This window comes from Bactrocera tryoni, chromosome 3 (assembly GCF_016617805.1).
Source record: "Bactrocera tryoni isolate S06 chromosome 3, CSIRO_BtryS06_freeze2, whole genome shotgun sequence".
In the NCBI taxonomy this organism is placed as follows: Eukaryota; Metazoa; Arthropoda; class Insecta; order Diptera; family Tephritidae; genus Bactrocera; species Bactrocera tryoni.
The window spans coordinates 62,632,668-62,659,796 of NC_052501.1; the positions used below are offsets into that span (position 1 = coordinate 62,632,668).

The following is a 27,129-nucleotide window of genomic DNA, read 5'->3' on the forward strand; positions in this document are numbered from 1 at the left end:
TATTAGGCAAACTGTAAAACGACGCTAGTTCCGAAGTATCTTCACGATGAAATTGAAAATGTAGAAGAACAAGAAAATTACAAAATTGAAGTGAAAACTTTTACATATATCCTGTATTATAAGTCTTTTTGGGTCTTCTGTTGTTTATATTTTCTTTTTATAAATTTTAACTACCAAATTGTTTTTTTCTTCGTTTATTACTTCTGCGACTTGTATTTCTTTTGAGAACAGATTTTAACGAAGTCAACCCCACTCAAACGTACCGTTACTGCCTATCTATTGGTTTTAGTTTTTGTTTTTTAATTTTTGTTTGTATTTTGTTTTTGGAAATTTTGTATTTGTGTGTTGTTTTTTGGCCGCCGTTGTATTCTCTTACATTTAAGCGATATTTAGTATGTACTGTATGTTTTGTATTTGCCCTGCAAAATGTGGTCGCGCTTTGTATGCTGCGCTCATTTGCATAAAATGTGGAACTGATTTGATGATGAATGATGATGAAGATGATGATGTTGCGAAATTTTCTGATTTTTTGTTTTGAAATGCTCAACGGAGAAATATACTTTTTAGTGTAAGCGAAAACCGTGTTGTTTGGTCTTTTCTTTAATTTATGTGGCCCATCGAACAATTCGACAAAACTTTAATTGGCAGAAATTGTTTTCGAAAATTGCATTTGGCGAAATTATTTGTGTATTTCTTTAGCGTTTCCAGGTGGACATTTTGTGTTTGGCTTGTTTGTTGTTGGTTACAGGTTGGTTGAACATTTGGTGTGAGAATTGCAAAATATTGAGATTTTGAGGTTTCTAGTGATACACAATTTATTAAAATTACGGCGGCATTGTTTTCTTCACTCTCTGTTATTAATTTAGCGTTTTGAATTGTGGGAATATTCATCTTTTAAATTTCCAAGTTGTGGCTTGTCTTTCTAGAAAGTGTATAAGATAATCTGTCATTGTATTCTTAATTGGCGGTAAGCATACAAGTTTACTCACTCCTTCATTTTCCGTTACACTACTACTTTTTCTCCTTTCTATTTCCTTTCCTCTCCCACACCAACTATCACCAGCAATCGATTGCTTCACTTGCCCCGTTTGTGAGCGTGTATCTAACAAATGAAATGAAAAAAGTTAAATTAACAACAGCAAAATAAATTTTACATGTTCATAACATCTTACGAAACAAAAAAAAAAAATTAAGAAAAAAATCAAAGCCAGAATTCATGTACAAAATTTTACAACCAAACCCAAAATAAACAAAAAAAAAGCGAAATTGTAAAAATTGTACAAAGTAAATTTTCCGCTTGAAAATGTGAGTCTTCTTGACTATAACTTTTGATTGTCATAATTCATTGCATGTTTTTCAACACTTTTTGTAGGTAACGGCAGTTTAGCAGTCACAACAAATTCAACTACCACAACCGCACACACACCCGTTATACGTGTGGTGCGTAAGTTGAGCGATCAGCTGAGCAATCATAACTACGATCTCCCCTCTGTGCCGAGTGTGTTGCAGTTCATGCAACAAACACGCAAATTTGAGGGTAAAATACCGAAAATCAGTCAACAAGTGAATTTACAACGTGCCGAACTGCTCATAATGCCAACAACATCGAACGCTTCGGCCTCCACTGCTGTTGCTAATACCACTAACGCCATAACAACAGCAACCACATCTAGTCAGCAACAACAACAACATCAACGGCAGCAGCAGCTCGAGCAGGAGCAACAACAGCAAACAATTGTTTATACAACAATGTTGCCGGCGGCAAGCACATTGAATGGCATCGTTGCACAGCAAAGTACGCAGCAACAACAACAGCAAACACAATACATTACAATACCCGCCACATCGTCGGCGTCGGGTGCCAATAGCACGGATGGCGCTGTTTATCAGTTGCAAAGCGAAATTGTTTGCGATGCAGCTACATATCAGCAACATCAGCAACAGCAGCAGCAGCAGCAGCAACAGCAACAACGCCAGCAACAGCACGAACAGCAGCAGCAACAACAACAATTGACTGCACAAAGCATCAACGGCAATACAATTGCTGTGACGTCGGCCGCCGCAGCGCAAGGTAGGTGTCTCTGCCACACAAAGTGGCCGTGGCCATAATAACTTGCCTACTTAGTATGTAGCTGTGTGTAGAATGGTTTTGATTTGTAACTAACATTCGTTTTATTTGGTTTTATTTGTTAATTTGAAAGTTGTTATTGTATATTGTCTGTAGTAATTTGGCTTTGAATAACACTTTTTCTGATTTTATTTACGTTTGGCATTTCCTTTGATTAATCAAGTCGCCCTAATTCTAACGTTATTATAGCAATATTTCCCAAAATCAGTTGGTTTTTTTAAATGCATACATTAAATATATGACAATGTAATTGTGTATAAAGTATGTATATACATATAGCATATACAATTTCAATATATTTAATATATTCAATATTTGTTGTTAAAATTTATAAAAATTAATACATTTCATTAAGAAAAATAAAATTTAAAATAACTCCGCATAGTTCAAAAAATTAAAAACAAATACATACATATATTAAAAAAATAATATTATTTAAGTAATAAAAGAAGGCAATAATTCAAATGTTATTAAAATAAATGATTAAAGTATTTAACGTAAAACCAACTGTTTTAAATTTTTAAATAAATAATTTTTTGCAAATTTTTTATACATATATGATTTTTTATTTAAATTTATATATTTTTCATTTTATCTTTTTATTTATGTTTAATTATTATTTTTTTCTTTCTAAAGTCCATTTAAATTCTTTTCCATTCACCATTATTAAAGTCATGCTGCAATTATCTAACCCATTACCGTAATACCTCGCTGCGAAGTTCATTTAAGTTATGATTTTTCTTTCAATGTTACTAAATTCACACTGTGCTAACTAATAAGCAGAGTTTAGAATCATAGTTTTCATAATTAAATCTGGGCTTCATTTGTTTATTTACGACTAAATTTAAACATTCGAAATTCTAACTCGGTTTTAGTTACAACAATAAAATAAAATATGTTGTGCCCCAATTTTTAAAACAACTTTTCAATGTTAAAATATTTAGTACTCAAAATATAGTAAAATATTAAATATGTTAAGTACTAATTCTTAATTTTAATTTCATTTCTTTATTCCCATATAATGAAATTCTAAAATATTTATTGTAATTTTTTTTCTCCTTTCCAATATTTTTATATATTTCATTTAATTTTATTTCTTCAATATCAAAATATATGAAAATATATACAAATACAGCTTTAGTCCGACAGCTGTTCATTGCCAGAAATTCGTAAGTTCCCTAAATGGAAATATTTGCCGAAACATATACTGTTTACCACAGCAACATTGCCATACTGTAATACCTTTTCCTTCAAATCTTGAGTTGAATCTAATTTTACAGAAATCTTTTTCGCACAGTTATTTTTAATTAAGCAGCCATAAATACATGGTTCAATTATTTTTTACGAGTTTCAATTTTGAATTAAAATGTAGCGCACATTTCAAAAATACCAACTCTTACCTCATTCTGAAAACCGTTTATAGAAAGAAAAGAAAATTCCTCTGCAGCTTTTCATATAATTTGCAAAACCATACTCCTAAAAATAGTTTAAGGGGTTATATACCTTCTCTGTCGAAGAAAAAAAGGAAAGTTTGAATTTTTTTAAGTATGTATCAATTATTTCATTACACGAATGTTTTTATTTTTTGACAGTACACTTTATTAACAATGTTTGTGCGAAATTTCGTGGAAAAATATCAAATAGTTTTCAAGGGGGGGGCTGTTTCCCTTAGAGACCTTTTTTTGGCAGGGCCTTGCGGTGACAATTCCCCAGGTCGAACAAGTCAACTGAAACCATAAAAGTAAACAAATTTCATTAGTTTAGTGTAATTCCTTGTGCTTGAACGATCGTTTTTATGATTTTTTTTTTGTGCACACGGGAACGTTTTATGCAAAAAATTAACTTTTTGGTCACTAGAAATTTCACTAAGAAATTCATTTTGGCGAAAAAAAGTTTGTGCGTAAAAAGTCGATCGTTCAAGCACAGAAAAATTTCATTTTGAACATTATAAAAAAATTTGAAGAAAATCGGTTCAGTAGTTTTCCGCCAATCCATGTCACCGCAAAGTCATTTTTTAAAAAACACCATTTCGAGATATTCGCACGTGACGCTGGCCGCTAGGGTTTAGGGCCGCGACGAGGCGCGCGCTTAGAAGTGCTGTAACTTTTTTTCTACTGCTCGAATCTCTATGAAAATTTGAGCAAATGTTCTCAAGGAGTTGTTCTTTAAGATTAAGCAATAAAAAATTTCGATTTTTTTAAATTAAAAAAGGTATATAACCCCTTAAGCCAATTACTGCTTGGCCTACTTTTAGTCTTGGTTATAAACCGAATATTAATGAGTTCAAGAACGTTTTTCGGTTCTAAAAATAGAGGTATATTAAACAATTTCATAATGAGCAGCAACAAATTACAACAGAAATACAAAAATGGACATAATATACATTATTATTTTTAATTAGTTTTAATATTGATTTTGTTATTAATTATATTTAGAAAAAAATTTCATAAAATAAGTTTTTTAGTTCTTTTATATATGTATGTATGTATTAGTTTTTTAAGTAACTTTTGTAAAACTCCAGTTTGTATTAATATTTAAATAGTTTTGAAATTGCCAAACGTTATCGCTCCAATAATTATTTTTTATTATTTATACTCCAATTATTCTGTTAAAATTTCTATGCAACACAAGCAATTTATATTAATTTTGGTTATACAAAATGAAAAGAGACGAAGTTATGAAGTAATATCAAAGAAAGCTAGATACAGAAATCTCAAAAATCATAGAGTTAAAAGTCGGTTTTTAAAAACGAACACATACCTACAATAAATTAGTTTTTAAACTTATGAACTCAGAGTATCGAAATAATCGATAGCTGACTATTTTTTAAATAAACTTTTTCAATTAAAATCTTTAAATTAAAAAATAAAATAATATTGGAAGCCAAATATCCGTAAATTTAATTTTTTTTTTCAAATTCTAATGATTTTTAGTAAATTGTATATTAAAAAAATTGTGATAAAAAAATAAAATTTTCACAATAATAATACAATATAAAAATAATTAAATATTTGGATGGAGTTAAGGTAATAGCGAACTTATAAATAAAAATTTGGGAGTGAGTTTGGAAATTCGAAAGCCAATTCTGAAGAATTTTTACAAAAAGCACATCTAGATAAGAGTCTCAAAATGCGATCCAAACCACAAACTATCGAACTAAAACGGAGAAAAATCTAATTGCATTTTCTATTCCAAAAACAAAAAAATTGCACGTTGCTATGAAATTATCTACTGCTATCGTAATTTTTGTATTTTTCTTTTAAAATTTTCTGAAAATTTTTCTTCAATATTTTCTTTATAAATTCGTAATATGCTAGTTGAAATTATGAACGCATTGATTCTTTTACATTTTAGTTTTTCTCGTAATTTTTATTTTGTATTTTTTTTTGTTTAAACAAACAACAAAAATCCCAAAAACTGAAAACGAAAAAGATTATTTACATTTATACACATTTGAAACCAATTTTTAAAAATTAAGACAATGTGGTCACCACTATTAGTTCGTCCCCTATACTGCTCACCTCGACCGCCGCTGCCGCCGGCGCCAATAATAACCACCACCAGCAACATCATCTCCAACAACAACAACAACAGCAACAACATAATTCCGCTGCTGCCGCCACACCGACCTATACCACTACAACCACCACTGCCACACCGCTCAATGCAATCAAAACTGAAATTAACGACGAAACGAATCATATTATCGTCAATGGCGATGGCACGACAACAACGCTGCAGACGCAGTCGCACCCTCAGTATCATTACATCACCACTACAGGTGAAGATGGACAAACGCCGACGACAATCGTTTTTGAAAACTACAATGGTGAGGTCACTGAAGTGAACGGTGGAGGGGGCGCCACCACGATCATTAAATTTGAGGGTGACGATACCGAGTATCAAGGATATCAGGTGATAAAACAAGAGGAGGACAACTCAAATGGCATACACAATGATGGATCGTCAATGGAACAACAACAACAGCAACAGCACCAACAACAACATCAGCAGCAACAACAGCAACCACAATTTACTTATAAAACTATTAAGCAAGACGAAGAAATGAATCAAACTATAACCGACACGATAATAGTGCCCGCTAACGGCGTACCAGCGATACCACCGCAAAAACAAAAGCGCAAGCGAAAAACACGTTTGATTTCTCCCGACGAACAGGGCGAGTACTTGGAGAAAATGTCGGTGCGCGGTCTGGACATTCAGCGCTATGAACATATCATTGACGGCGTCTCCTATTGCCTGGTGTGTGCCAAAAATGACGTTTTCAAAACATTCAAAAACAAATACAGTTTCCAACGTCACGCCTACCTATTCCACGAGGGCGACAATCGCAAGATATTCGCCTGCCCCATTTGCAATAAAGAGTTTTCACGTCCCGACAAAATGAAAATGCATAAAAAAGATAAACACGGCGATATGCAAGTACCCGATGGCACTCTTACACCAGCGGCCACACCGGTGAAGCAATCGTCAGAAACCAATACAGGTAAGCGTCCACGTGCCACCAGTGCACGATCATCACGTGCGCGGAAACCACGTGCTACCATAGCCAACACCGCGACGGCGACCGTCAACAGCGGCAGTGAAGAGAATGCCGTGGAAGCGAAACGGAAACGCCTTGCGCAAATCGATAGCGTTTTAGACGTGGTGCAGCAGCAAGCAGCCGACGTGAACGCAACACAGGCGCAAACAACCACTATCAATGTACAACTGCAACAGCAGGCAAACGCACAACAAGTGCAGGTACAACAACAACAGACATTGCCGCCCATCGATTTGAGTGGTATGATTCTGCCCGGTGGCGCTCAGCTAGCGCTGGCCAATCCCGGCGCGACGTCTGCGCTTCTGCAGCAACAACGCGTTGCACATCAACAACAACAGCAGCAGCAACAGTCGCACGCCCCACCACCGCAGCATATTGCATTGTCCGCGCAAGCCACGCAGGTGCTGCAGCCGTCAGCAACAGCCGCCACTGCTGCTGGCGCCGCTGGCACCACCCTCATCTATTCCAATCAGATTGATTTGCAGCAAGCGCTGTTACAGCAACAGCTGCATGGCCAAAGTATTATGATACAAGATCAAGCGGGCAATTTGGTGCCGCTGCAATCATTGCAAGCGCTCAACGCAGCCACCACGTTAGACGGCACGCAAACAATCTACACGACACAGCCGGCGCGTCATGCACAACCGCCTCAACAGTTGCTGCAGCCAACACAGCAAACGACGCCGCCGAATGCCTATCAGCCGGCGCCGCAACAACATATACAGCTGCAGGCGTTACCAACCGGTTCGCCACAAGAGACTATCATCACCACGACATCGCCGGCCGCACAGGCTCAGCAGCAACAGCAACAGCAGCTGAAAACAACCACACAACATCAGCAACAGCACACAGGCAATGTTGTGACACAGCAGCAGCAGCAACAACAGCATTATGAGCTGGAGAATGTTGCATATCTGTCGTCGACTGCTGCAACGCCGGCGCCGCCGGAGCAACAACATCAACAACATCAACACCATGTCATCGGCACTGTGCAAAGCTATCAGATACTCACGCCCGACGGCTTGCAAAGCTACCCCACCGCCACAGCGACGACAACCAAGTTGGAACCGAGCGATTTGGCGGAACTTTGTCCATACACTTCAATGACCAGCACGACACCACATTACACATTCACAACACATGCGGGACATCATGGCGCCACCGCGGACGCGTTGCATCAGCAAGTTACCGGCGCCACAACTAGTCATACACAGCAGCAGCAGCAGCACCAGTTGGCGGCTGGCGGCGGCGGCCAGCAGCAGCATCACATACAGCAACAACATCATTTCATGGAGCTCAAGAACGATTTGTTGATTAAAAGCGCAGCTGATGCGTACGCGTTGGACGCGAGCTCCATGTATCACCTGCCCTTCTCGCCATCATCGATGATCAGCTCGGTGAACGATGGCAACGGACAGTCACTGCTCGAAACCAAAGAGATTAGGTAACACAAATTTTTTCTATATAAATTGCTCTCAATTTACATAATCTCTTATTTATTTTCGTATTTGTAAAAGTAAAATTTGCGAAATTTTGTGGAAGATAAAGTTGAAGTAGTAGTGATTGGCGTATGTTTAAACCGATTTTAATATAACTTTTAGATTGTTGTTATTGATTACAGCGCTGCGATTGCCTGACTGCCTGCCCGAACAATCGCCGGCGTGTGTGCGAACGCTAACATGAAAAAGAGACTAACTAAATATTTCAATTGTATATTGTAATACAATTTTAGAACTTGTTAACTGATCTTCTTCCAGTATTAATTTTTTACTGTAACGCTAACCAAGTAATAAGTACAAATATAGAAAATAAAAGTTTGAAAAGTGCTTTGAATTGTATATGTATTTATTTGTAGTAATATTTGCTTTTGGTTAACTTAGTTTAATTTTCATATTAATTATATTTTTGGCAGTAAAACAATTGTAATTATTTTTTAGTTTAATTTGTAACGTAATGTATTTAATTTTTAATATATTATCGTAAAATGCTGCTAAACGTATGCGGCGTGGACAAATGTACACTGTTGTTGCGTTGTATTGTTGCTGCTAACTACTTCTATTGCTCACACACTCTTAATACACTCTTACTCTCTACAAAATAAACACTCTCTATAAAAGTAATAACGAATTTTAAGCGATATGTAAGAAGTAGACAACTTAAAATTATTATTATTTTTTTATAATATTTTGTATAATTTTTTTTTTTTTCAATATAAACAATGAAAAATCATTTATATTTTTAGAAGATTTTGAATCTCTGCAAAGTTTGACTTGTAAACGTAACTTTATTTATTATAACTGTGGAGTGATGAGAATAAAAGTGAAGGAATAACAACTTTTATAAGCTTATCTCAAATTGAAGATGTTAATGATTAAAATACTACTGTCATTTAAAGTTTGTTTCGCTCTTAATTTTTATACAATTCATATTTCCAAACGGACGTTGCAAAAATGTCTGTGTAAAATTTTTAGGTTATTAAGATTTTTGCTCTTCATTGCCGAATAGCGATTTGTAGTGTTAAAACACTGTTTGGGGAAAAATACATTTCGCTGCAATATATTTTCAATGTCATATGTAACAAAAAGGTGGATACAAAAATGTGCGTGAAAAATATTTAATTTCAAAATTAAATAGTAATTAACCCAAAATACGATTTTTTTCATTTGATACTCTTTCGATTTTCTTTATATTTCTATCAAAAGTAATATATGTATTTGCATTTGTTTAAATCATGTATGTTTTTTTTTGAAAAATTAGTTTTATATCTTATTTACATTATTATTTATATCGATTTTTTTAGCTGTAAATTATTACTTGTTGAGATTATTTCTTTTACTCTTTTTGTCACTTATTTCTTAGAAGTCTACTTAAATTCTTACATACCTCCTTTATTTCTTTGTTTTGACTTTTTTTGTGACTACATTTTATAAGTATAACAATCAAGTGGTTGAGGGCACTTATATTAATTACTATACTTATTTGCTTTAATTTTGATTTAGCAGGGGAGTTGAAAAGCACTACATTTGCATTTAGTTTTTTTTATATTAAATTATAATTGTTGGGTACGTTTTTGTCCTTTTAATTCATTATTTATTCCTTGCAATTATTTATATAAATACAATCAATGATTTAATTGAAAACATTAATTTAATTGAAATTTTTGTTTTGTTTTCTTCTTCTCTTTTTCTTATTTTCATTTAATTTTTTTATATATAAAAATATGTAACAACGCGTAACATTCAATTTCAACACAACCCATTCACAACTACGAACGCTCAATCAACAACAAACATGTCCTGTGTACAATCCACGCACACACATACATACATACAACCCACATACACATGTACACATGCACAACTGAATGAATATAACAAAACAAATGTACAGCTATGATATCAGCGAGGCGGTTCTGTTAGCGCTTTAATGAATAAAAGCATGTCGTTAAGGAGGAATTACCAAAAAAAAAAAAACGAAACAAATAAAGATATATTATTTAAATAAAAATAATAATATGGGAGAAAAGAGATTGTTAAAAGTGTAAAGCCAAAAATCATAATTTTTGCTGAAACGCAAAATAATAATTACTAGATATACAAATAATAAGCACCCGAATAAAACAAAAAAAAAAAAAAATAAAAAAGTGCTCGTTTTGCTAACGCGCCAGCAAAAGTAGCAGTTCGTCAAAATGCGAAAGAAACCGACTTACGTTTTTATTTAGATTACATTTTTCTTATTATATCAACATTAGCTGCATACTACTGCTAACTACAGTTCAATAAAATTTGTACCAGAGGTATGTGTTTTCTTAAAAAAATATATATACTTTTTTTTGTTGTTATTTATAATTTTAGTTCTTTTTTATTTTTTGTGGTATCGCTGAAACCGTTTTCCACATTGATTTGGCCAACGAAACCAAAAATATAAATATACTGTTGCCTCGCATAGGCATGCAATAGGTATTTGAGTTTCTAAGCTGATGTTGGTGTCTTTCTTGGGTTGGTTTTGAAGTTATCCTTAGCTCTTAAAAGTATGCAAAATTGGCATTTTTAATGCCGATTTCAAATTGGTTTTGTGTGAAATTTTCGAAATTGTTTGCCTGGTGTGAATTTTTGATATGCTTTTGTTGTATCAGGAGTGTTGTTCTACAAATATGTATGTATAATCGAATATTTCAAATTAGATTTTATGTGGTTAATATTGAAACAAAATTTTTCTAAATACATAAATTTGAATTTAACAAATTTTTTTTCATAGGTTGTTCTCAGCTTTTTCGACCACATAAAATAGGATTATTCTACTTTCTATCAGCAAAGTTTTGAACAAAGAAACTTAGTTGAATGCTTTTGTTTTAGGCATAATTGCACCTTTCTACCAATGGCTGTATGGATATTTGTTGAATTTTTGAAACCTTTTCGCTTTTATACAACCATCTGTTAATATTAAATTTTTATTTTCGATTCGGTTGATCTTTTATTAATACATCCTTTTACATTTTTGACTTTTTGTGTTCATTAAAACATTTTTACTTCTAAGTTAAATTTTTTTTATTTTGTTAAATCCCACAATTCATATTAATTAATGCACATTGTTATGTTTTACACACTCACCTATGCAGAACGCATTTTTGTTTTGCTTGCAGGTATATATGTATGCTTGTATTAACATATTTATGCATTCATCAAATTTTCAAAATTTATTTTATATACCATACATATGTATATATTTTATAAATATGTATTTTTTATAATTTGTATATTTTTGCATTATGAATTTTATATTGTTTATAAGGCGGCATTGATGCAGAGGAAACGAAAAATTTATTATATTATTTTATGTATACAAATTTTAACAGTGTTAAATGAAAACAATTTTGGTAATATTAAGATTCAACTATATTTTCTTTTGCATAAATGCCGCAGTAAAACACATACAAATTCTTCTTGAAGAAAAATATATTTATTTTTAATATATTTACTTAATAATAGCTATAAGTCCACCGCTTTTCATACAACATCTATAATTTTTGTAACTATTTTTGATTTAGGGCTGTTAAATTTGGGATTAACTTTATACAAACTGATTTCAATACAAAAATGTTTGAATATTCGTAACATTATATTTTATAAACACTAAATTAAAATGTATACTTTTTTTGAAGTTATTATAAAATTTAAAATTTTTCAATATCTTTTCCAAATTCTGCATTCATTCGGAAAAGTTAAAGCAACGTGATATTTTAAATTGATCAATAATCGAAGTTATCGAATAATCGTTCTGCCATTAACAGCCCTAATGAGAATATACTATACTAATTCGCGCACATATTTCCATCTATATTCTAATAGTAAGATAAATTTTAAGTTTTTATAATGAAAATAATTCGATATTCGACTGATAGTAAACTAATTTCATTTTGTCTTTCTTTCTTTATTTATTTTACATGATAATTAATTTCTGCGTCTGTGTTTATATTGTGTCTGTATGTCTACTTCTTGTGTTTCGTCAACGGGAAACGTGTAGGTTTTTCTAAAAGCCAAACAATTAGCGCTACCAACAATCAGAACAAATACAAACAGAAAAACAACAACAACTATCACCAACCACTCATTGACAACACGAATTTCCCCTTCCAACAACCAACACCACCACCACCACTACACCCAATAAAGCGTAAAGCCGGTAGACCACCAAAAGATCCTCTATCGAAGCATACACCTATTACAAACAACTCAACAACATTTGCACCAAAAAGAACAGTAATTCCTAAGCCAACATCATCATCATCATCACCAACAACATTGCTTACATCATCCTCAATTGGTAACAAAAATGCCAATCATCATTTCAGTAAAACACCAACAACAAGAGCGCCATACATGTTATCAACTACGGTAACAACCACAACAACAACAACAACTAATACAGTGTTTAATACACAAACTCAGACCGCCACACAAGCCATACACCAAAGCACACCAATATCCCAAAAACTACCAACAATTTTTAGACCCATAACACAGCCACAACGTAGCAACAGCAACCCCAACAACAGTAACGTATTAGCAACACACAAAAGCACACCGCCAAAGCCGCCGCCGCCAACAACAATGATTAAGTCCATTAATATGGGCATCATAGGTAGTGGCGGCGGTAGTGGCAGCGGCGGCGGCGTTGGATGCAGTAGTGGCTTTGGTGACAAGTACAACAGCAAGAGCCAACAGATGCTTGCAGTCACCAATACAGGCAATGGCGGCGTTAAATACAACATCAACCACAATTATGCAGTTAATAGTTTCGTTGATGAATTTACTGATTTTGTTTTGAATGATCGTTTTCCCGATGAACTAACCTCAACCAATTACTCTTCCACTTCTAAAATAACGCCAACACCTATACCTCCACCACCACCACCAATACGATTACCAACATTGCAAAATTGCGGCCTCCTACCAACTAGGACCATTGCTGGGCCACAAGTCAGAAATGCCAACAATACCGTTATTACCACCACCAGCAGCAACAACAACAAGAAGACAACGATACAGCCGCGTACAGTGCAACTGTTAGTGACGCGTCGTCCCATCATCGCAAACAACAACACCAACAGCAATAGAACGCAAGTTGTTGCAAACAACAGCGGCGCTGCCGCCACGCAAACAGCGACAATTGTAGCACCTGGCGTATTGAAAATATCTTCGGCGGCAATGCATGCAAACAACAAAAATAACAACAATCAAATTTTACATACCACCACCGGTACTGAAACCATTGTAATTGAGGAAGAGGACGATGAATTGCTCACAGCCACTAGTGGCGATGACGGTTCAATGTCACCGAACGCGCTCGCAATGTCGGCGACTACAGCGCAAATTTTACGCAAATTTCGTATACCTAAGGGCACTGCATTGACGGCGAAATCGATCAACAACGTGGAAGAGGCAACTAGTGCGCCGGAAGCGTTAATCTGCAGCACTTCAACATCGCCTGTGCACTCGCCAATACATTCTACTTCGTGTTCGCCACCACCACCGGCTGACACACCGAACTCTGTAGATTTGGTGGAGGAGGTGATCGAGACCGACGAGAACTCAACGTGTCAGTCAACCGACGAAGTGCTGATCACCGCAGACACAACCACAGCCGACACCATAAACGAGTGTGAGGTAGACGCTGTCGAAGAAGCTGATGTCGATTCTAATACCAACAACACTACAACAGTTTTAGTGCCGGCCAATAGCGGTAGCGCCGCATTAACAACAACAACTGCGACAGCACTGCCGCAAATTCAACTGCAAACGCTGCAACCGAATGGTACAGTGACGTGTATTAATCTGCCACCGAACACGATTCTGCTCACGGCGCCGGATGGTTCCACGATACTCGCCACAGCGACGCCACAGCAGTTGAGTAAATTAACACAACAACAACAACCACAGCCGCAACAACAACAAATAATAGCGATACAAGATTGGAATGGCAGTAGCGGTGGCGCCGGCGCCAGCAGCTCCAACAGAAGCGTCGACGCTAATGCTACAACAGTACTACAAGCTGTACAAGCTGCCGCAACACACCACCAACCACAAACAGCCACCACAACGCAAACATTGCTGCTCACCGCCGACGGCACCGCCATACCAATCATACAATCGACACCAGCCGCCGCAACCAGTGCCAACGGCGCCACTTCGAATTCGGCGGCGGCAGCAGCAGCTGCAGCGCAGATTGTCGCCGCCCAACAGGCTGAGGCGCTGAAGGCGCAAGTGCTGGCGTAGGGTTTGGCCGGTGGCCAATTAGGGCGATTTCTGAATAATGCAACGATTTTACCGACGACCTACTTTTTCTAAAACGACCAGGTAATAATGTATCCGTTTATAATGTGCGTGTATACTTTATATGTGTAATCAGTTTGTCTAGCAAAGAGTTTTAAGTGCGAGTATGTTATTTAGTTTTGTCTTAATTTAAGAAATTCGTGTTTAAACTTTTTCCTTGAATTGGTTTCTCTTCAACACCTAAATGTAAAAATCAGTTATAATTAAATCAGTTAGCTTTAAGCGCTGAAATGTGTTTTTCGATAACTTGTTATGAAATAATTAAATTTACACCGTCTCAAAAGAAAATTAAAATCTATGGCTGCATATTAAAAATCAAGAATCGCTCCAATTAGCTACGATTAAGCAATTCTTAATTGCTGTAATAATGCTTAACAATAATATTATTAGAAAAAACCGCTTAGTGTCGGGTCATTCGTCAGTTATATTCATTCGGGTATATACTAGTCGCTTTTTAAACTCTGAAAAGCTAATAGTCAACAATTCATACATAGTTATGAAAAGATGTCAGTATATGAATAGTATATGGAGACTTAACGTTGAAGGAAATGAAATAAACTATAATTATAAGTTAAATATTTGATAAAATGTTTCAAAAAGTTTAAAGTGATTATTTTTTTTTTATTGCGCAGTAAAATTTGAGAAGCACTAAATTTAAATTTTATTTCATTTTAAAAGTGAAAATAAAGAAACTTTTGAAATGAGATACAATTTGAAAACGAATTAATAATAACATTCATTAATTATTTTGAAAATAACTTAATTAGAAATTAGAATACTTAAAAAAAAATTTATAATATTTGGATATGTTTGTCACAATTTGTTTGAATGCGTGTTTTGTCCTAATAAAGGGAAATAAAAAAATTATTATTTTTTAATTTCAGCATGAATAAACTATTTTAAGATAGAAACAAAATTTTACAGTAATTTATTTTTTAAAATTCTCAATGCATTAAAAGTAATTCTTTTAAAAACTCAATTTACAAACAGAATTTTACTGGCAAAATTTATAATAACAATTGGTTTATTTAATATTATTTCAATTGCCGCGAAATAATCATTTACATAAACAATATTTTATAATAGTTTATTTATACAACAAATTAGTTAATAATCAATTTACTTTTTACAGTTTTCGAAATTTTTAAATTCAACTGCCATTTTATGCCTTCTCTGCAAGAGTTTTAATAAAAATTGTTTTAGCGCTAAAATTTTTACAAAGAATTGCATATACAAATATTAAAATATTTTCTTTTATTGATTTTTTTATTTCTATTAAATGAACAAATTTTTGTGTACCATGGAATTAAGAAATAATAATCATTATAATATTATAAAAAAAATAAAATTAGCAAACAAGAACAAAAAAAAAAACAACAAAATCACATATAAAAAAAATCTCCAAGCAGTTCTTCGTAATTCTGACTAGCATATACCACACACTAATTTCTCCAACAAGTGTGAATTGTTCGAAACTAAAACTAACGAATAAACCCAAGCGTCAAAACTAGAATCTACTAAAGACGAATAAATACCTGTGTGTTAAATAAAACTAGAAAAATATGAATGCGTATTTCGAAGTTGTCGAATTACTTGAAACAAAAATGGTAAATACATAATATACTCGTCACATAAGTACTGCAAAGACAGCTTAGTAAAATAAGTTTTGGGTGATTATATATTATATAATCCACACGCAAATAATTTGTTTAATAAAAACGAGAAAATGCAATTTCGAAAATTCGAATTGTTACTATTTTGTAAATGTATACCATAAACAAAGATATAAACATTGAAATAGGTATAACGGTAACTTATATTCGATCACTCAGCGTTATTAAAAATATATTATAGTTACTACTACTTTAGTTTTTTAACTTTATATATATCATGCTCCTTCCAATTCGTTTGCAAATTGTATAAAAGTAATTGTTGTGTGTATCCTCATCATTACAAAAAAAAAAGAAAACAACAAATTGTAACGCCGATATTATGAAAGCAGTTTAATAAGTCAGAAACCTATTTTACGACTTTTGCTTGTAATTGCGATAAAAGTTTCAAAAAACATAAATGCATGCAAAAATGTATTAAAACTACACTTAATGGTATTTTTACCGCTTCAAAATTCTACATTTGGTACAAATAATTGATTATGAAGATTTTATAACATATTTTTAACTAATTTTATTTATTTGAAGATTTTACACAACTGCATGCTAATGTTTTCTACATTTTTGGTTCGAACTTTTGTAAAAAGGTAATATCGCGATAACAAATGTTGAAAATAATTTTAAATAGGCTGCTTTAAGCTTACACCTGGTTATATCTTTGTATAAGCAAAGCTTTTCAGGTCGTAAAAGTATATTTTATCAAATTCGTGTTGTGTTTTCAAAACTTGCCGAAATAACTACTATATTTGAACCACATTTGTCAGGTCATACTTGTTTCTACCAATACCTTTTTCCACTTTCATAATAATATATTTTATTAATAATTATTTGCAATTACACATAGCCATTCGAGCTGGTTTGTTTTGTTTCGGGTGTCATTTTACTATATTTATTTTTGAATTGTTTGTTTTTAATACCCATTTGTTTATTATGTAGATATATGCTATTTATTTTATTGAATTTAAATTATTATAAACAAATTTCTTCGAATTTTTGGTTTGTCCTCTACAATTAAAATTAAAATTTTTGTTTTAAAATTCGAACAGACTCCTCTTACTCAACAATACAGATTTCTGTTCGACAATCAGAAACTATATTCTGTTCAGTATCTAACGCAGTAAACAACATGACTGTCAGTTACTAGTAGAAACACTCACGAAAAAGCTTATTAATAAAATTAAGGAGACCAGTTGAGGCAAATCATAGAAGAAAATAAAAGTACTATATTTTACAATTCAATTAGGTTATGTTTTAATTATGTATATAAATACATATTAAATTAATAAGATTAAATAATAATAAAATAATATTTAAATGCGACGTGCTTAAAAAAAGCGACGAGTTACAAGTATTTCTTAATTGTAGATCCTTAGTACTCAGTTGATATGACTATGTGCTGATTGATATTTTATAATATTTGATTTTCAATTGAAAAATTCATGAAAATGTTTAACAACTTGTATGTACGTTTAGTATATAGACATAAAAAATGGAATAGTTTTAAGCACGTGTTAATAAGTACATAAACTCAATTAATTTAAGCCAAGCAAAACAAACAAACCGAAAAGCAAATGCGAAAAACTATTGTAGACATAAATTTATTGAATTTAGAAACAAAATGCAAATTCAGAATAGTTTTGAATTGGATAATTTATTTAAAATCTAAGCCATTTAAAATAAAATTCTTTTAAATTTATTTAAACATAATAAATAATTTTCCTTTAACTTAATTTAAGAGCATTTCATAATCAGGAAAAAAGTGAAGTAAATAAAATCATGTAAGAACAAAATTTGACCAATAAACAAAACCAATGATTGATAATTAGTATAATGGTAATTAAAGCATAAAATAAATAATTATTATAAGTTTATTGTACGAAAATAACAAATTATTGAAAAAAAGGAAAAATCTTAAAAAATGGAATTAGTTTGAGCGATATTAATAAAAAAATTAAACTGTTGTAAGAACCTGTAAAATATATACATATATTATTGTAAAAGCTTAAATGACCCATTCGTATTGCATGTAGCTCATTTAGGCTACGCATATATAAACTATTATAACACTATTAACTGCACTGTGCTAGTCAGAAAACTACAAGCACACAATCACTCAGCTGGTAGTATTTTATTGTAATTACACCAGCGCAGAGTTGCTGATTGTGCTAAGGAAAAAAAATCTAATTATAAAAAAGTTCCCACTTCAAGCACAGTGTAATAATGTGAAATATTAAATTATCTGTTAATATTACACATTACATACCTACAAGTATATAATATAAAATAAAGACGAAACTTATTTCATAAATTTGCTGTGACCTGCTTTATTTAGTGAGATTTATTGTTTTTAAGCGATAGTTGTCCATATTTGATAGGAAATGGAACTGGTTGGTTTGAATAGCTTCTTCTAATGTAAAAAAAAATCGTTAAATAATTTGTTTTATTATTATGCACTTGAATCATTAAACAGAAAGCTGTTTATTCGCCTAATCACTCTACTCAATCCGACGAACTCAATTAGTTCTCTTTTTTCTGCGCTGAAGTCTTGCGGAACTTCAGGCAATCACTTCGTTGTGCAATTAAAATTAACAAAACTCGCCTAGCAAATAAATCGTTTCTTATAAATGTTTGTTGAACTATAAAAAGTTAAGCTGGGAAAAAGAATAATACAAATATTCAAACATCTTATGCCGACGACAATTCGCTGTTGCCAGTCTCATTTCAAGCTTGAGATGCGATATATTGAAATGAGACATGTTTGCGCTAAATAAGAAAACAACATTAAATAAATAAATATTATTCAGAGAATTGATATCAACTCAAATTTCTCTATATAATTTTTTTTATTTATTCTGAACGAAATATAAAAAAACCCAAGTCTATACACAATAATTAAATTTTAAATTTATTATAAAATAAACGAATAATGTTTGAAACATAAGCACAGAGTGGTGACCTTGTCTGTTATTGGTTGTTAGCCGCTTATCAGATTTGTTGTTTTCATAGGGTTGCGCGCCTATTTTTGCCTTAAGTTTGTTCTGTCTGACATTCGTTCAACAAAAATACGCATACACAAACACGTAAACGCATACAAGTAAGCTTTATGTGTGAAGAGCAAGTAAATGCACACTACAGCTGCTGTTGGAGTTCGGCAGCAGAGCAGAATAACCACAAAAGCAGAATAAACAAAATAATAGTGCTCTATAAGTGCCTCCAACCGACGCTATCAAACAGCTGTGCTCCCTACTCGGTGTATATTAGTTAGTTGTTGGCGTTTTTTCACTACACAGTCTTCTGCTATCGAATCAAGTCAATCAGTTGGCGTCCAAACATAAAAGCAACCGGTCTATTGGAATATATTTAGAAAACAGAAATATAAATTCAATACACAAGTGAACACGCTTCCAGCGAGTGAGAGTGTACAAATAATATATTGTTTACCGATCACGAAAACATTCTACATTTTAAGTTTGGCTGTGTAAATAACTCATATAATTCCATAATGGATCCAATGCAGGTTGAAGTGAAAAGTATTGATGAACTTTTTAAATTAGATGGTTATTTAAAGCCATTTGAACGTGAAATACGACGCAGGTGAGTGAAAATATAGATGCGCTTGAAAAAATTTTGATAACGAGCGTAATCGCAAAACTATTGCATGCAAGTTGACTGTCAAAGTTCTTAGCAACCACTGATAACTGCATCCGCATTGTCTGGATTATTCCTAATGTGCATAATTAGTTATTTAATATGTCGTTTAATGGAACGATTGTGTGTTTTAATGCGTTAAAAGTAATTTTGTTCGGTTTAATACAAAATAAATTGTGTGCATAGTTTTGAAAGTCAGGTGAAGGTTAAACTGATGAGCACACACCGGCAAGTTGGCCTCGCTACCCTATGGCGACCGTGTGCGTATATAAACCTTTGTGTGTGTATTGATTATAAACAACATTTCTTATCAAAACTTTGTGCAAAAAAATTTCAGCTAAATGCATATTGGTGATTATTTATTAGATTAGAAATTTAGAAATAAAATTTTAGCAGTAAAAAATATACCTAGTAATCTTTAATACATATACATACATATTAATTCATATTGTGGTTCGCGGTTCGGTAAAAGGTTGACATTTTGAAATAAGTTTAAATATTTGGTTTAGTGTGTTAAACCTTATCATTTATATTTTTACATGCATACTACATATAAATTTATTTTTACATTTAATCAAACCGGCACAACGTAAGAATTCTTTTATTAGCAATTTAATTGCCAAGGTCAACAACGTCACTTGCGCCAAATTGCCACACGCCATGTAGCAAAAAAATAATCCCAGTATAACAAGTAAGGATCCACCTCACATCATACATTTTTTTAATTTTTGGTAAAATTTTTTTAACTAAACATTGTGCTTTGTGGGGTTAGATGTAGTTGTGCCAGCAAAAATATAGCATCATTAAATAACGTTTCGACTTGACATGCCAGAAATTTGAAAAAATATAATTTTAAAAGCTCTTTGCGGTGACCACCACTAATCCTTGGAGATTCATTTAAGTTAAATCAGACAAAAAAAATCGGTTTATTAATAGATAATGTAAAGCCTTATCGATTTTTTTTATTAAATTAAAAAGATGGCGGGATCAAGAGAATTTTTTTTTCATATTTTCAGAAAAAACCACAGCCGATTGCTTATAAAAAATAGAAGTTAAGAAATCATTCGATCAGGCACTAGTTTTTAATGTTCTCAGTCTTTTTTACTTTATTCAGAGAATATTCCTTAGATATTATACTTAAAGAAAATGTAAAAAAAAACATTTTTTGAAAGTTCTAAATAATACTCCTAACCCATTGTTTAGGTTAAAATTATTTTTTTTTTTTATGAAAGCGAACAAGTTCAATAAAAACAAAATAATAATTAAAATAAAAAACATTATCCAGAAAATTGTCAAAATATATTTAATTAAAGGCACAAAAATATGTATATATAGAAATATGATACATATACATACCTACATATTATGTACATATAATATTGTTGTTGTTTACGAAATTAAAAAAAAAAAATTTAATATTAAAGGCAACGCCGAAGTTCTTCATTTCTAAATATAATCCCTAAAATAGTTTCTTGACATATAAATATATGTGTATGTGTGGATGGATGTATAACTGTACGCATTATGCAAGCTTTTATGAAGTCACATATCGACTGTGCGAGTATATAATATATAGACATGTTAATAAATATAAAAATTTGTTTTCCGTATATTTATTTCCTCGTGATGCAGAATTGCAAAATTTATTATTAGCCGTCTATAAGGTGTTTTTTTTTTGCTTTTTAGTTTAAATTTGTTTGCTATGCATTTTTTAATGAATCCTGTAGCGATTTTCTGTTCTTTTCTTTTCTGTGTTTTCAGGAAAAAAATATAGTTAAAAACAATATTTTAACTGCAAGAACAAAAGTGTAAATAATATGTATGATAATACAACCAGTCCTGCAATCCGTTTAAAACAAACTTGTCAGTCTCATTCTAATACATTACAGAAGAATCCTTCTAGTGTTATTAAATTTTTTATGTAATCGAGGATGTGAACAAAAATTGTTTTGTTGTTATGTTTTGTAGCTGTACGTCTTAGTTAAAAAAAGTAGCTGATTATTCATATACTTCTTCTTCTATGTTGTTGTTGTTGTTTTAAACGGAAATCTAATCCCCGTTGGGATGGTAAATGTCATTTGTGTTGTCGTCGATGTCATCTAACGGTAGGCCCAAGAAACGTGCTGTTTCGAAGGGGTCGGATCAAAGGGAGAAGGGTGTTAGATGGGTAGGGTTTGTAGGGCATGCAAAGAGGTGGTCAGTGTAAAGAGGACTCGTTGCATGCAGGACATATGTACATTGGGTATGTCAGGGTCTATTCTGGATAAGTAGGAGTTTAACCTGCTACAGTATCCAGAACGAAGTTGCGCAAGGGTCACACGCGTTTCTCGCGGCAGCTGGAGCTCTTCGTCTGCGATGGGTGGTGGTTTGACTCCAAGATCGCCATTCACGGGAAGGGAGTCGGTGAAGGTGTTGATGGCTCCGCTGTGAATGGCGGTCAGTACCTGTCGAAAGTTAGTTGCGTCCGAAGTCCGGTCGGCGTACTGTACGACGTCGTCGACGTAATCCAGGAATGACCTTTTGATGCTCCTAGGAGGCGGTTCCGCTCCAAGCAGATGACTGCAGGGGTGATTTCTGCGAAAGCATTCCAGCAGGAACTGCTTGGAGAGGAGTTCATTATGCTCCTTAACTGGGTGCATAAGCGTCTCACTGTGGAGGTGTTCAATGGGAGACATCAAAAGACATCCTGTAGTGGTCCGGAGTGCAGTGTTTTGACGGGTCTGTAGTTTCCTCATCTGCGTACCACTGTATCCAGGCGACCATATGGGGGCTGCGTAATTGAGGACCGGCCGGCCGATTGCCTTGTATGTTGCCAACAACGTTTCTTTGTCTTTTCCCCATGTGCTGCCGGCTAGCGACTTGAGGATTTTGTTGCGGCTCTGTACTTTGGCGATAATCGCGGTCGTATGAGGAGAGAAGGAGCATATACTGTCGAATGTTACACCTAAAATCTTAGGATTGTTGACAGTCGGAATTTTGACGCCGTCGACTGCAATTGTATAAAAGATTGTGCCTTCCCCATTCAGCTTCGCAGTACTAGTTATTTTCTCAAGGAGTAGATTGAAGAAGTCGCCTTGTCTAAAATCTCGTTTGGTTTTTAACGGCTCGGAGATGTCCTTCCCGATCCTGTCAGTCTAATAATGGGTGAATTACTTGCAATACTGGCCTGGAGCGAAGGACAAGTGACTTGCCGAATATAATTGGGAGTAATAGGTACGACATATGTATGTCGAATGGTAGAAATAATAAATATTGCATAAGTTCTACTAGGGGGGCTAATTCAAAGACCGTCACTGTTTCTAACCCTCATTACCTCTACTCTACCAGGCGCGCATAACAACCGCCATAATTGGTTGAAATGTCAGTTTCCCAACACTAACTCGCAAACATTGCATACTTTTTGGCACCAGATGTAAGTATTCTGGGAGTACCACCCTGCGCTATACTCCAGCTAATCTACTTCGATTCCTGCGCGCTTAGTGCAATCGTGTGTTCGGTGCACTGAACAAAACTGGCGCACTGGCAAACCAAAAACAACAAACAACATCCTACATTACTTGCTTTGACCCTTTCTGTAGCAGATTAAACTCCTACTTATTCACAATCGACGCCGACACATTGAACATATGTATGTACATATGTCCAGCGCGCAACGAGTCCCGTATGACACTAATCACCTCTTTGCATGCCCAGCTAATCTTATGGTCCGACGCCGTCGAAATAGCACGTTTCCTGAGCCTTCCGTGAGGAGACCTCGATGACAATTTGACCTTACCATCCTAACATTACTGCGAGGAAGAGAATTTGAATGAGCATAATTATTCTCGCCAAATATTTTATTATTTATTATTACTGAATTTTTTACTATTGCACAAATATTTTCAAAATAAAATTTTTTCATTCCATAGACATGGCGTGCTTAAGGAGTGGATCGGCAAAATCGACCAGCTCGAAGGGGGCATGGATACATTCTCACAGGGTTACAAATATTACGGATTACATTTCCAACCCGACAACTCTGTGATTGCACGTGAATGGGCGCCTGGTGCACAGCAAGTTTATCTCACCGGTGATTTTAGTAAGTAACCAATGTTGAATCTTTCCATACAGAAGTCATTTTTATCATGTTCAAATTTTACAACTTCACACAGATAACTGGCAATGGGAGGCGACACCTTTTAAGAAGCTCGATTTCGGCAAATGGGAATTACATTTGCCCGCCAATGCCGATGGCAGCGCGCCCATCAAACATCTCAGCGAGGTGAAGGTGATAATACGCAATCAGGCTGGTCATCTGTTGGATCGTCTCTCACCGTGGGCCACATATGTGCGTCAACCACCAAAGGAGGCCAATCAGGGTGTAAACTATAAGCAGTATGTGTGGAATCCACCACCAACTGAACGCTACCTCTGCAAGCACCCACGTCCGAAGCATCCCAAATCGTTGCGCATATATGAATGCCATGTGGGTATTGCCTCGCAGGAGCCACGTGTTGGTTCATATCAGAATTTCGCCGATAATATAATACCGCGCATCAAGCGTCAAGGTTACAATGCCATACAGGTTATGGCCATTATGGAGCACGCTTACTATGCCAGTTTTGGCTACCAGGTGACCAGTTTCTTTGCCGCCTCCAGTCGTTATGGCACGCCCGAAGAGTTGAAACGCATGATCGATGTAGCGCATGAACATGGCTTGTATGTGTTATTGGATGTGGTGCATTCGCATGCGAGTAAGAATGTGCAGGATGGTTTGAATCAATTTGACGGCACCAATTCATGTTATTTCCATGATGGAGCGCGTGGAGAACATTCACTATGGGATAGTCGACTCTTCAATTATGTAGAATATGAGGTGTTGCGCTTTTTGCTTTCCAATTTGCGTTGGTGGCACGATGAGTACTACTTCGATGGCTATCGGTAAGTTGTGAAAGAGTTGTGAAAATATATGTTTTCGCGATTTATTACCATTTTTGACCTGCCTCTTCAGGTTTGATGGCGTCACTTCCATGTTGTATCATTCACGCGGCATTGGTGAAGGTTTCAGCGGTGATTACAACGAATATTTTGGTCTAAATGTTGATACGGACGCATTGAACTATCTCGGTTTAGCCAATTACATGTTGCATACACAAAATCCAGAAGTCGTCACTATCGCAGAAGTATAATATTTCACATATAATTTTGATTATTTTGAGTTTGATAACATATTTTTTCACCCGCAACATGGCAGGATGTATCAGGAATGCCTACACTCTGCCGTCCAGTCGACGAGGGCGGTATTGGTTTCGATTATCGTCTTGCCATGGCCATACCAGACAAATGGATTGAGTTGCTGAAAGAGTTTACAGACGACGCCTGGAATATTGGTAACATCGTGCACACGTTGACAAATCGCCGTTGGAAGGAGAATACTGTCGCCTATGCTGAATCTCATGACCAAGCCTTGGTCGGTGATAAAACGATCGCCTTTTGGTTAATGGATAAAGAAATGTACACACACATGTCAACACTCTCTGAGCCGTCGTTGATTATCGATCGCGGCCTTGCGTTGCACAAAATGATACGTTTGATCACACATGCACTTGGAGGTGAGGCATACCTCAATTTTATGGGCAACGAATTCGGCCATCCCGAATGGTTGGATTTCCCACGTGTGGGCAATAACGATTCCTATCATTATGCGCGTCGTCAGTGGAATTTGGTTGATGATGCATTATTAAAGTACAAATTTTTGAATGAATTTGATCGTGCGATGAATGAGCTGGAAGAGCGCTACGGCTGGTTACATTCAGATCCGGCATATGTCAGCTGGAAGCATGAAGGCGATAAAGTGATTGCTTTTGAACGCGCCGGCTTAGTGTTTGTGTTCAATTTCCACCCCACACAAAGTTTTACTGGCTATCGTGTTGGCACCAACTGGGCAGGCACTTATCAGGCGGTGTTAAGTTCGGATGATGAACTCTTTGGCGGCCAAAATCGTATTGATAAGGATTGCAAGCATTTAACACGAGCCGAAGGTTATGCAGGACGCCAGAACTTCTTTGAGGTAAGTGAACGGTAGTTAGCACTTAAGGTAGGAATGTTTGCAGGGCTTGAAAGTGACAAAGCGTTAGTATAGTATAATAAAATAAATTAAAGAAATACTATTAAACAAGAAATAATATTAATTTTTAAAATCTAAAATAGTAATTGATGTACTATAATTTAAATAACAGAAGACAGCATGATGAAATTAAAAACGGTGCGATGAAAAAATAAATAAATATATTAATTCAAAATAATAAAAAAAAGTATTTTAAAATAAAAAATGAAAAAATAACAAAATAAAACAAATAAATGTACGAATTTTAAATTAAGAAAAAAATTTAAATAAATAGATACATAAAACAAAAATAATGATTACAAATAATATCTAAAAATTAATATTAATGGAAATAATTAAGTAAACTCACCCATATTTCTAACGTCTTGCATTTCAGGTTTATACACCCTCACGCACAGCTGTGGTTTATGCGCATGTAAGTGACTAGACAACAACGGCAAAAAGGCTGTCTAAAGTTGGAGCGCTATACTCATATTAGTAGTTGTAAAAATTTACAAATTGTTTTAGAAAAAAATGTACAATAAGTGAAAGTGAACAAAATTTTTCTATTAAAAATAGAGCTTATGAAATGAAATGTGTTTTTCTAAAAGAAAATAAAAAATTTCTATCATATACCATATTTTTTTAAATAAATTTTATATTTATTGAGTTTTTATATGTGCTTAAGGGTTAAACTCGGAAAAATTATATGCTTTAAACATCACTTTATATTAAGTTTTGAACGCGTTGCAATTGAATAGAAAACTCTGTATACATATATAAATATATTATTTTAAATTATAAGTTTTATTATTTTAAAGTTTAATACATTTTCGTTTTAGCTTTGGTTTTAACACACGATTTTTTCGTACGAACATTCAAAGAAAGTGAAATTACAAGCCTTAGCATGGAATGTGCATGTATGACCTTATACAATATAATAGGAAACTAGGAAAATTGTAATATGTATGCAAAAATATTATTATTTAATCAATTTTATTATATTTATATTTTTTGTTGAAATGTAAACAAATAGTGCTCGGAAATTGTGTGCATGCACATTCCAATATTCAGCTACAAGAAGTATTCAATAGAATACTACCACTACTTAATAAAGCGTGGCTTAGTACATCAAATATTTGTTCTTTTTGAAAATTAACCTCACTTTTACTATGTCATAGCAGCAGTTAACATAAAACTAT

General features: G+C 34.0%; 2 protein-coding genes and 1 long non-coding RNA gene across 6 annotated transcripts in view; 2 read left to right on the forward strand and 1 right to left on the reverse strand.

The window, feature by feature from the left end:
- LOC120770320 (AF4/FMR2 family member lilli-like) overlaps positions 1-15,140 on the forward strand; it is a 55,769-nt gene extending 40,629 nt beyond the window's left edge. For 2 of the 4 annotated variants that reach the window (XM_040097701.1, XM_040097702.1), the window contains exons 8-10: positions 1,373-2,071; positions 5,607-8,136; positions 13,153-15,140. In XM_040097701.1, coding sequence (XP_039953635.1) covers positions 1,373-2,071; positions 5,607-8,136; positions 13,153-14,467 — 4,544 coding nt within the window. In that variant the 3' untranslated portion in view covers positions 14,468-15,140. Of the gene's footprint in view, positions 1-1,372; positions 2,072-5,606; positions 8,137-8,209; positions 8,478-10,082; positions 10,166-13,152 lie in introns of those variants that run through there. The other 2 variants (XM_040097704.1, XM_040097703.1) reach the window with 2 other exon arrangements.
- On the reverse strand, positions 170-20,438 carry LOC120770323. Its single transcript, XR_005704925.1, has 3 exons — positions 20,278-20,438; positions 990-1,102; positions 170-922 (listed from the first exon to the last, which is right to left on the reverse strand). It is a non-coding gene; the product is annotated as an uncharacterized LOC120770323 (long non-coding RNA).
- LOC120770322 (1,4-alpha-glucan-branching enzyme) lies at positions 19,372-26,463 on the forward strand. Its single transcript, XM_040097705.1, has 6 exons — positions 19,372-19,788; positions 23,751-23,920; positions 23,994-24,762; positions 24,833-25,004; positions 25,076-25,891; positions 26,325-26,463. The coding sequence occupies exons 1-6, from the start codon at positions 19,697-19,699 to the stop codon at positions 26,373-26,375; spliced, it is 2,070 nt and encodes a 689-aa protein (XP_039953639.1). The 5' UTR covers positions 19,372-19,696; the 3' UTR covers positions 26,376-26,463.
- Positions 26,464-27,129: the final 666 nt, after the last annotated feature.

Coding starts and splice junctions, on each gene's coding strand:
- LOC120770322 (XM_040097705.1), top strand. CDS start 19,697: ATGGATCCAATGCAGGTTGAAGTGAAAAGTATTGATGAACTTTTTAAA. Junction 24,763..24,832: donor TACTACTTCGATGGCTATCG/GTAAGTTGTGAA, acceptor CTGCCTCTTCAG/GTTTGATGGCGTCACTTCCA. Junction 25,892..26,324: donor GACGCCAGAACTTCTTTGAG/GTAAGTGAACGG, acceptor CTTGCATTTCAG/GTTTATACACCCTCACGCAC.